This window comes from Brachyhypopomus gauderio, unplaced genomic scaffold (genome assembly GCF_052324685.1).
Source record: "Brachyhypopomus gauderio isolate BG-103 unplaced genomic scaffold, BGAUD_0.2 sc54, whole genome shotgun sequence".
Classification (NCBI taxonomy): Eukaryota; Metazoa; Chordata; class Actinopteri; order Gymnotiformes; family Hypopomidae; genus Brachyhypopomus; species Brachyhypopomus gauderio.
The window spans coordinates 2559613-2571663 of record NW_027506878.1 but is presented as its reverse complement, the minus strand read 5'-3'; the positions used below and the strand labels follow the sequence as shown (position 1 = coordinate 2571663).

General features: G+C 41.9%; 1 protein-coding gene across 1 annotated transcript in view; it reads right to left on the bottom strand.

The window, feature by feature from the left end:
- The window catches only part of smarca1 (SNF2 related chromatin remodeling ATPase 1), a 46287-nt gene that overhangs the window by 30092 nt on the left and 4144 nt on the right, over positions 1-12051 (bottom strand). The window contains 5 exon segments of the mRNA XM_076987590.1: positions 3611-3679; positions 3876-4007; positions 5573-5728; positions 6461-6640; positions 8629-8729. Coding sequence (XP_076843705.1) covers positions 3611-3679; positions 3876-4007; positions 5573-5728; positions 6461-6640; positions 8629-8729 — 638 coding nt within the window.

The window sequence follows — 12051 nt, the reverse complement described above, 5'->3', positions numbered from 1 at the left end:
TCATTTCACTTCGGCTGGAGAAAGTGCGCCATTTTTCTCTTGGCGAAAGATGTACACGGTGAGTGTTATTTATTCAGTCTTATTGAAAAAGGTTTCATTTGATTGTGTGAAATGCATTATGTACAATAAAACACCCTCGGAGATTATATACTTACAAAACCTTGATGCCAGGGACAGTGGTGGACAGTAACTAAGTAAATGTAATTCGTTACTGTACTTAAGTAACATTTCCATGTATCTGTACTTTACTCAAGTACTTTTATTTGGTAAGACTTTATACTTTTATTTCACTACATTTCAAAGCAAAACTTTTTTACTTTTCACTTCGTTACATTTACAGAAACATCTCGTTCCTTTTTCATTTTTAAATCAACACTTAATAAAATACCGAAAGGTTAAAGTGTACCGTGTCACAGACTATAACCAATCAGCGCTCAGTAAGAGATAAAGATTTGTACGCTAAATGGCTGTGGATCTGACATGGCTGCAACAGATGGCTTCCCCCAACACCCCTGGCCTTATTTAGCCCAATTGTTTGAATTCCTCGAAAAGAAAAATTATTCGTATTCCTCCTCTGCATTCCGAAGAACACATCGCTGTCATCATTTATGAACTCGCCATCAAACTTGAAAAAACACATAGAAGTAAGTTCGCCATTAGATGAGTACTACCAACAGGGTGGTTTATATACCCCGGTTAATTATATCACATCGAAATACACTACATTTAACAGATGCTTTTATCCAAAGCAGTGCGCTAGTACCCAAATTGCAATCTGTGGAGATGCTAAGCGCCAGTTTAACACAGGAGACCCACATGAAACGTTAAAGCCGGGGACACATACACGCCAAGCGAAGCGAACTTCGCAATTCATTCCTATGAGGGAGGCGAAGGCAAACAAATATGAGCAAGGCGAAGCAAAATTATTAAAATTATTATTAAAATTATTATTATCAGGGTTGGGGGGGGGCGGCGGCATGTGTGTAAAATGTTGGTGGGGGGTGGGGGTGGCAGCGAGTGTAAATTGTTGGACACAAATTAAGTATTATATCGCGATCGATTGATCGCCGGTGGTTGGCGCCAGAGCGAACTAGTAACTCATTGAATCATAGATGTAGATCGGAGGTAAATAAACTAGATTTTTTTTCATTGTGAGAAATCGGATGTATGTCGTGTGAGCGTGTGCCCCTCCCTTTTGGGCGTGTGTTTACGTTGTCTACCTCTAGTTTTCTGCATCTGTGGATCTCCGTGGGTGCGGTTACGTCTTGTGTTAATCCGTCTCACCTGTGTCTCGTCTCGTAATCACGTGGGGTTTATGTGGTTTGTCTATTTAATGTGCATTCGTGCAGTGTCCTGTGCTCATCGTTGTTTGAGTCTACATGTCACTTTATGTTTAAGTGTAGCACGTTCATTGCAAGCGTGTTTTGTGTGCGGCGTCTGCACTATTTGTGTAGAGATGTACATTTGTACATTGTACCTTCTTTCACAGTGTTTTAGTTCAACTTTGAAGGACCTCAAGAGAAAAAAAAAGCAAAAAATGTATGGGAATATATTATTCTAATTTTAACATTTTAATAGTGTTAATAGCTAACTATTATTAACACTACTGAAATAGTAAAAATAAATTAATATCTCAAAGCACTTTGATTCGCCAGTGTGTATGAAAGGTGCTATATAAATAAACTTGCCTTGCCTTGCCAAAGAAAGTGTTACTTTAACTCTGTTTTGAGAGTTAACAAAGTAACTCTCACCAAGTGTTAAATGTTTTAACTATTTTGAAAGTGTTAATTTAACTCTGCAGAGCTGGAGCTATATAAACTAGAGGTGTATTCAACTAAGGATTTTCATAGTCGAATCTGATTTGTCAGATTTTCCCTTTAGTCGACTACTAGTCGAATCGGGGTTTTTTTCCCTAGAGCACCTTAAACGGGATCCCGTTCTCATTTAGGACTTTTTTCCCCTTCAAAGGAAAAACCTAAAACACTCAGATAAATGAATAAACATGGTACGTTGGCTTTATTCAGCTTTTATTTATTTATTTACTTATTTATTTTTTTATGAAACGTTAGAGAATATTAACAAAAAAAGTCACATGCGCAGTACGCATATCAAACTGCATACCAAATGAACTCCGCTCATTTGGATTGTGCAACTGCAGGGTGTGATTGATTAATGTGTAGTAAGGAAAAAGCCTATAGTTAATGCGCACAAATCATTAAAAAATATTTATTAACAGAAATTAGGATGATTTTATTTGACAAAAGGCTATATATAACGAAAACAAACACATTTAATGTAACAACTAATGCTTATTGCAGGTCAGCCCTAATATAAACCCTCAAAAAGTGTTAAAATTAACTCTGTGGGAGTGTGTGTGTGTGTGTGTGTGTGTGTGTGTGTGTGTGTGTGTGTGTGTGTGTGTGTGTGTGTGACTTGATTGTTCTGCCCATAAGCACTCTAAGATGCAGGAAAGATGCTACGTAAATGTAACTGATGCTAATAATTAGTGTTTTTACATCTGTGTGTGAGGGGAGAGTGTGTAATCTGTGTGTGTGAGGGGAGAGTGTGTAATCTGTGTGTGAGGGGAGAGTGTGTAATCTGTGTGTGAGGGGAGAGTGTGTAATCTGTGTGTGAGGGGAGAGTGTGTAATCTGTGTGTGAGGGGAGAGTGTGTAATCTGTGTGTGAGGGGAGAGTGTGTAATCTGTGTGTGAGGGGAGAGTGTGTAATCTGTGTGTGTGAGGGGAGAGTGTGTAATCTGTGTGTGTGAGGGGAGAGTGTGTAATCTGTGTGTCTGAGGGGAGAGTGTGTAATCTGTGTGTGAGGGGAGAGTGTGTAATCTGTGTGTGAGGGGAGAGTGTGTAATCTGTGTGTGTGAGGGGAGAGTGTGTAATCTGTGTGTGAGGGGAGAGTGTGTAATCTGTGTGTGTGAGGGGAGAGTGTGTAATCTGTGTGTGTGAGGGGAGAGTGTGTAATCTGTGTGTGAGGGGAGAGTGTGTAATCTGTGTGTGAGGGGAGAGTGTGTAATCTGTGTGTGTGAGGGGAGAGTGTGTAATCTGTGTGTGAGGGGAGAGTGTGTAATCTGTGTGTGAGGGGAGAGTGTGTAATCTGTGTGTCTGAGGGGAGAGTGTGTAATCTGTGTGTGAGGGGAGAGTGTGTAATCTGTGTGTGAGGGGAGAGTGTGTAATCTGTGTGTGAGGGGAGAGTGTGTAATCTGTGTGTCTGAGGGGAGAGTGTGTAATCTGTGTGTCTGAGGGGAGAGTGTGTAATCTGTGTGTGTGAGGGGAGAGTGTGTAATCTGTGTGTGAGGGGAGAGTGTGTAATCTGTGTGTGTGAGGGGAGAGTGTGTAATCTGTGTGTGAGGGGAGAGTGTGTAATCTGTGTGTGTGAGGGGAGAGTGTGTAATCTGTGTGTGAGGGGAGAGTGTGTAATCTGTGTGTGAGGGGAGAGTGTGTAATCTGTGTGTGTGAGGGGAGAGTGTGTAATCTGTGTGTCTGAGGGGAGAGTGTGTAATCTGTGTGTGTAATCTGTGTGTCTGAGGGGAGAGTGTGTAATCTGTGTGTCTGAGGGGAGAGTGTGTAATCTGTGTGTCTGAGGGGAGAGTAAACTCACTGCATGAAGTCTTTCCACCAGCTTCTGATCACCTAGACAGTTGTTAGTGTCAAACCAGGAGTCAAAATCCTGAAACACACACACCCACCTAAATCTGAACAGATATTTACATATTCATTTTTGAGTTATTACATATTTACATATTCATTTTTGAGTTATTAAGTTTTGATATTTCCCAAATTTTGATTCCCAGAGTATTGAAAGAGTAGGAGAGAGCAAATGAAAAAGAGACAGAGAGACAGACTGTGAGAGAGAGACTGCTTACAGTGGCAGAGTTGAACACGTCCGGCAGCAGGAAGTTAAGTAGTGCCCAGAGCTCATGCAGGTTGTTTTGCAATGGTGTTCCCGTTAGCAACAGCCGATTGGTGGTCTTGAACTCACGAACAATCTCCGACAGCTGAGGCACATACACACACCGGTACTGTCAATCACACCTCAGAAGAGTTACAACATAGGACAACCGCAAAGTTAGAGCTGTTACACCTTAATAGTGTCTTCTACAAATGTTACATTCCACCTTAAAACTGTCTGTAGAATTAAAACGTATTTTCATACTATATTTTCATACTTCATCGGTGAAGAGTCACACTGCAGGACACCAGTAGTCTGTCACTGCAGAACACTAGTACAGTCTGTCACTGCAGAACACTAGTACAGTCTGTCACTGCAAGACACCAGTACAGTCTGTCACTGCAGGACACCAGTACAGTCTGTCACTGCAGGACACCAGTACAGTCTGTCACTGCAGGACACCAGTACAGTCTGTCACTGCAGGACCCCAGTACAGTCTGTCACTGCAGGACAGTAGTAAAGTCTGTCACTGCAAGACACCAGTACACTCTGTCACTGCAGGACACCAGTACAGTCTGTCACTGCAGGACACCAGTACAGTCTGTCACTGCAGGACTCCAGTACAGTCTGTCACTGCAAGACACCAGTACAGTCTGTCACTGCAGGACACCAGTACAGTCTGTCACTGCAGGACACCAGTACAGTCTGTCACTGCAGGACTCCAGTACAGTCTGTCACTGCAGGACACCAGTCATCTGTCACTGCAGGACACCAGTCATCTGTCACTGCAGGACACCAGTACAGTCTGTCACTGCAGGACTCCAGTACAGTCTGTCACTGCAGGACACCAGTAGTCTGTCACTGCAGGACACCAGTAGTCTGTCACTGCAGGACACCAGAAGTCTGTCACTGCAGGACACCAGTAGTCTGTCACTACAGGACACCAGTAGTCTGTCACTGCAGGACTCCAGTAGTCTGTCACTGCAGGACACCAGTAGTCTGTCACTGCAGGACACCAGTAGTCTGTCACTGCAGGGCACCAGTAGTCTGTCACTGCAGGACACCAGAAGTCTGTCACTGCAGGACACCAGTAGTCTGTCACTACAGGACACCAGTAGTCTGTCACTACAGGACACCAGTCATCTGTCACTGCAGGACTCCAGTAGTCTGTCACTGCAGGACACCAGAAGTCTGTCACTGCAGGACACCAGAAGTCTGTCACTACAGGACACCAGTAGTCTGTCACTGCAGGACTCCAGTAGTCTGTCACTGCAGGGCACCAGTAGTCTGTCACTGCAGGACACCAGTAGTCTGTCACTGCAGGGCACTAGTAGTCTGTCACTGCAGGACTCCAGTAGTCTGTCACTGCAGGACACCAGTAGTCTGTCACTGCAGGACACCAGAAGTCTGTCACTGCAGGACACCAGTAGTCTGTCACTACAGGACACCAGTAGTCTGTCACTGCAGGACTCCAGTAGTCTGTCACTGCAGGACACCAGAAGTCTGTCACTGCAGGACACCAGTAGTCTGTCACTGCAGGGCACCAGTAGTCTGTCACTGCAGGACACCAGAAGTCTGTCACTGCAGGACACCAGAAGTCTGTCACTGCAGGACACCAGTAGTCTGTCACTACAGGACACCAGTAGTCTGTCACTACAGGATCCCTCTTACCTTTGACTTCTCGTTTTTAATGCGATGGGCCTCATCTATCACCAGGTATCTCCAGTTAAACTTCTTGAAGACACATTTCTCTCTGATCACCATCTCGTATGATGTGACACACACATCCCATTCCCCCGGCATCATCACATCACGGATAAATGCTGCCTACAGCACACACACAACACACACACACACACACACACAACACACGCACACAACATACACACACACACACACACACACACAAAACACACGCACACAACATACACACACACACACACACACAACACACGCACACAACATACACACACACACAACACACGCACACAACATACACACACACACACACACACACAACACACGCACACAACATACACACACACACACAACACACGCACACAACATACACACACACACACAACACACGCACACAACATACACACACACGCACACAACACACAACATACACACACACACACAACACACGCACACAACATACACACACCACATACACACACACACACACAACACACACACAACATACACACACACACACACACACACACACACACACAAGCCTGTCATGTCACACAAGCATGTCAAGCAATGATCTTCACAATATAAAATATCACACCACTGTCATATGTATGTTATATATGTGTTATATATATAATATTACATATGTAATATTCAACGTATCATCATCATCATCATGCACTCAATTCTGTACAAAATAGCATTAATGTCTTTCAAGCAAAAATGAACAGAGATAATGAGAGAGAGAGATAATGAGAGAGAGAGAGAGAGAGAGGACACAAAGAAACAGACAGAAAAACTGAGCAGACTAACAGACAGACAGGCAGACATGGTGGGAGTGAGGGTGTGTGGACGTCTGACCCTGGCGTCCTTGTCCCCGATGAGACACACGGCTTTGAGAGACGGCACCCAACGCTTGAACTCATTCATCCAGTTGTGCAGGGTAGACTTGGGCACTAGGACCATGTGGGGCCCCGGAATGTTCCTGTAGTGCTTGAGGTAGCCCAGCAGTGCTATGGTCTGCAGGGTCTTCCCCAAACCCTACCAAACACAACCAAACACAGCCCCACCACCACCCCATCAAAATCACAGTGCAGGCAGTAAACAGCATTTCTGCTGCTCCACATGCTGTTAGTACCTTCAAAACTGACACATTCTTTTATGTTTCTGAGGTTAAATAAGGTCTCGGTTTTAGCTGGTAAATTAAACGTGTCCTGCAAGGTTTAGATCCCCTCCTGCTCCTATAGATCTGCGCACTGTGTGTAGTGTATAGTGTGTGTGGTGTATAGTGTGTGTAGTGTAGTATGTAGTGTATAGTGTGTAATGTATAGTGTGTGTAGTGTATAGTTTGTGTGGGGTACAATGTGTAATGTTTAGTGTGTGTAGTGTATAGTGTGTACTGTATATAGTAAATAGTGTATGTATAGTGTGTGGTGTATAGTGTGAAGTGTGTGTATACTGTTTATTGTGTGTAGTGTATAGTGTGTACTGTGTATAGTGTGTGTGGTGTATAGTGTGTAGTGTATAGTGTGTGTGGTGTATAATGTGTAGTATATAGTGTGTGTGGTGTATAATGTGTAATGTATAGTGTGTAATGTATAGTGTGTGTGTTGTATAGTTTGTGTGGTATATAATGTGTAGTATATAGTGTGTGTGGTGTATAATACGTAATGTATAATGTATAGTGTGTAGTGTATAGTGTATATTGTGTGTGGTGTATAATGTGTAATGTATAGTGTGTAGTGTATAGTGTGTGTGGTGTATAGTATGTAGTGTATAGTGTGTGTGGTGTATAATGTGTGTGGTGTATAGTGTGTGGTCTATAGTGTATGGTATATAGTGTGTATGGTGTATAGTGTGTGTAGTCTATAGTGTGTGGTATATAGTGTGTGTGGTGTATAGTATGTAGTGTATAGTGTGTGTGGTGTATAGTGTGTAGTGTATAGTGTGTGTGGTGTATAATGTGTGTGGTGTATAGTGTGTGTGGTGTATAGTGTGTGTAGTCTATAGTGTGTGGTATATAGTGTGTGTGGTGTATAATGTGTATGGTGTATAGCAGGTATCACCAAATGGCGGACCGCGGTCCGGATCCGGACCCGAACGCCGTCCTGTCCGGACCCAATCACATTCCTGATTAACTGGATACGGACCCAAATGCCAAAAAATTTTTAACGGGAGACTATATTTTAAACCGGAGAATTTATTTTCAGACGAGTGTTACGTTCACCACCCATTTGAGTGTTACGTTCGCCACCGCGGACCCGGACCTAAGGTCTGAGCTATCTGCCAAAAATGGACCGCGGAAAGATTTAATTGATTACCCCTGGTGTATAGTGTGTAGTGTATAGTGTGTGTGGTGTATACTGTGTAATGTATAGTGTGTAGTGTATAGTGTGTGTGGTGCATAGTGTGTAGTGTATAGTGTGTGTGGTGTATAATGTGTGTGGTGTATAGTGTGTGTAGTCTATAGTGTGTGGTATATAGTGTGTGTGGTGTATAGTGTGTGTAGTCTATAGTGTGTGGTATATAGTGTGTGTGGTGTATAATGTGTGTAGTGTATAGTGTGTAGTGTATAATGTGTAATGTATCGTGTGTAGTGTATAGTGTGTGTGGTGTATAGTGTGTAGTGTATAGTATGTAGTGTATAGTGTGGGTGGTGTATAGTGTGTAGTGTATAGTGTGTGTGGTGTATAATATGTGTGGAGTATAGTGTGTGAAGTCTATAGTGTGTGGTATATAGTGTGTGTGGTGTATAATGTGTGTGGTGTATAGTGTGTGTAGTCTATAGTGTGTGGTATATAGTGTGTGTGGTGTATAGTGTGTGTGGTGTATAGTGTGTGTAGTCTATAGTGTGTGGTATATAGTGTGTGTGTTGTATAGTGTATGTGGTGAATAGTGTGTGGTATATAGTGTGTGTGGTGTATAGTGTGTGTGGTGTATAGTGTGTGGTATATAATGTGTGTGGTGTATAGTGTGTGTAGTATATAGTGTGTGGTATATAGTGTGTGTGGTGTTTTAAAGTATATTACCATTTCATCAGCGAGGATTCCATTAATGCCGTTCTCATAGAGTGAGATCATCCAGTTAAGTCCTCTGATCTGATAATCTCTCAGAGCGCCATTCTTCACATCTGATAATCAGTCAATTAGCCAATCAATCAGCCAATCAAACATACAGAAAATGCTATTAGGTATGCGACACATAACAAACTGACAATTTAGACAAATCTGGCTTACATAACATGTTAAGTATAGTTACAGTGATTTACTATGTTCATATTTGATGACTCTAAAAGTACATTACTGGCATCCTCTAAGGGCAAATGAGTTATCACAAAGGAAAGGGAGACACCTAGTGGTTAAAATAATTAAAGAGAGTTAGAAAAATCAAAGAAGGCTCCTTTAGAGGGTCCTGTGGGCCATTTGAAACTCTCACTCTCCCCAACAACCACCCTGGTTGCTTTAGAAAGAATAGATTTATTCCTTGTAATTAAGTTAATTCTGATTTTAATTATTTGTCATTTTAAAGAATCCATCATTACAGTGTGTGTATGTGTATATGTGTGTGTGTGTGTGTGTGTGTGTATATATATATATATTAGTGTGTGTGTGTGTGTGTATAGTCTCACATGACGGTGTCTCCTCAAAGCGCACTAGAATGTGTGCAGGGTATCTGCACATTTTTAAATCTCAAATTCAATGACTTTTAAGACCTTTTTAATACCTCTCACAAGAAAAAATAATACTATTACCGGGGATGCAGGTGTGTTCCACATCGTTGACGGGGGGGGCGAACGAAAATTGTTGACGTTGTTGAGGCCGTATACTCCAACGCTAGGAATCTAGCACTAGGACCCTGGAGCGGTTATTTTCTGCATTAGCGCTAGATTCGGCAAAGTTCGCATCGCGCCAGAACAACTGAACAACACACACTTATAATAATTTAATGCCTCCCCTCATAAAATTCCAGACATTTTAAGACATTTTTAGGCCTTGAATATGGAAAACTAAATTTAAGACATTTTAAGACTTTTTAAGGACCCGCGGGTACCCTGGTGTGTGTATATATTAGTGTGTGTGTGTGTGTGTGTGTGTGTGTGTGTGTGTGTGTGTGTGTGTGTGTGTGTGTGTGTGTATAGTCTCACATGATGGTGTCTCCTCAAAGACCACTAGAACGTGTGTGTATATATATGTGTGTATATGTGTGTGTGTGTGTATATATTAGTGTGTGTGTGTGTGTGTGTGTGTAGTCTCACATGATGGTGTCTCTCAATGCAAGTACGTATTCCTGCAGGCTGGATCAGCTCCAAATAGGAGGGACTAAACTCCAAACAGGTCGACCTTAACTCCAAATGGGCGTGGCCTTCTCTTAGATCAGTTGTTCATTTTTTTGTGCTATAGTTAGTTACTTAAATCAGGATAGCATTTAGTCCTATGTTTTTGCTTTAGCGAACCGTACAATACTATTAAATATAAATACATTTAAATGGTGTACCTATTTTCTTGATGCTATGAAATGTTTGATTTTAAATGTAAGTAATAGTGTTATGCACAGCAAATGCAGAATGCCTACATGCACATAGTAATTGTTCGTTCTTGTGTAAAACCAAAAACTTAATGGGACCTTTCAAATTAAATGCAAACCATAAATGTTCATTTATGAAAAGAGATGGGAGAGAACATTCCAGAGGGAATGACTACACAGCCTTGCAGAATAGGTCCCTCCTTGCATGGCACAACCGTCTCTAGTCTGCACAATGAAGAAAGAGGTAGGGTGACATAAAGAACCATTTCTCAATAAAATGTTCTTGTTATACAAAAAGTTGATGACAATGCGTTTGTTGACTAATGTCCATAAATGATATAAATCATTGGTTTCTGATGCATACCCATTGATCACGAGCTGAATTAATTAAAATGAATTTAAAATTAGTATTCTGCCTTCCTCCCGAAGACGGCCCCCACCGCCGGCGGTGCTGACGGATTTGATGAGGAATTAAATTTAAAGTTTAGTCGAAAACTAAACATGTAAACAGTTAACGTGAAATCTAAACAGAGTACTGATTACGATGCGGATTAAACCAGGATATAACCCACGAACTATTAGACGCGTTTAGTAAGTAAAATGGACATCGCGATCTGTAAAGCAGGGCTATGTGTTGAATTAACTCAATATAAAAGTGAAGAATAGTTTTATTGTATCATCAGGATAACTGTGGTTTCATTAATACAGCATGTTTACACATTCCTATGTCCCGGAAAACCCACCAAACTTCTCAAAGTTCTCCGAGTTCCGCCCTGCCTTCTAGAGAGTTGTCCCTCCCATTTGGAGTTATGCCACACCCATTTGGAGTTATGCCACTCCCATTTGGAGGTTTTCCAGCCTGCAGTAATACCCTTCTCTCTCAAAGCCCACTAGAACGTGTGTATATATATGTGTGTGTATATGTGTGTGTGTATATATTAGTGTGTGAGTGTGCATGTGTGTATATTAGTGTGTGTGTGTGTGTGTGTATAGTCTCACATGTGTGTATAGCGCACTAGAACGTGTGTGTGTATATATGTGTGCATGTGTATGTGTGTGTGTGTGTGTGTGCATAGTCTCACATGATGGTGTCTCCTCAAAGTGCGCTAGAACGTGTGTGTATATATATATGTAGAGGTGAAACGATTCTTCGAGTAACTCGAGTAATTCGATTACAAAAAATAATTTTTTTTTCAAATTCTTTGCTTCGAGGCTTCGTTTAATTTATGTCACCATCTATTTTAAATGTTTAAAATCCCGCTTTGTACTACTACGCAGCTCCGGTATCATTGTTTTACACTGACTGTTATAACTGACGCACAGGTTTAAGGCAGCGTGATTTGTTTTGATGGAAATGGCGGAAAACGAAGATAGCGGTGTCCGTAAAAGGGCAAAAATGTCAAAAGTGTGGGACCATTTTTCGCTGCGCAAGGTGGACAACGTAGTGCAGTGTATTTACTGTAAAACGGATCTGGCCTACCCAGGGCATAATTTGAGCCGGATCCTGGCGGAACAAATAGTTATTGAACAAATAATTCTATAAAAGACATTTTTTAAACACAAGATCCACATTCAGGCTTCCTAAATCACACAAGAGCCCTCCCTTTTAGCGATGCCTTTCTGCGTCTCCATAAAGCTAAAAGCTAGTTATACTTTCGCGAGTGACCGTAGCCAGGGTTGCCAACTCTCACGCATTGAGCGTGAGACACACGCATTTGACCGTTTTCACACGCTCTCACGCCACACTTCCGATATCTCACGCCGAAAAAAAATATCCAGTTTATTTATTTCTCCTCAAAGTGCACTAGAATGTGTGTGTGCATATATATGTGTGTATATATGTGTGTGTGTGTGTGTGTGTGTGTGTGTATAGTCTCACATGATGGTGTCTCCTCAAAGTGCACTAGAACATGTGTGTGTATATATAT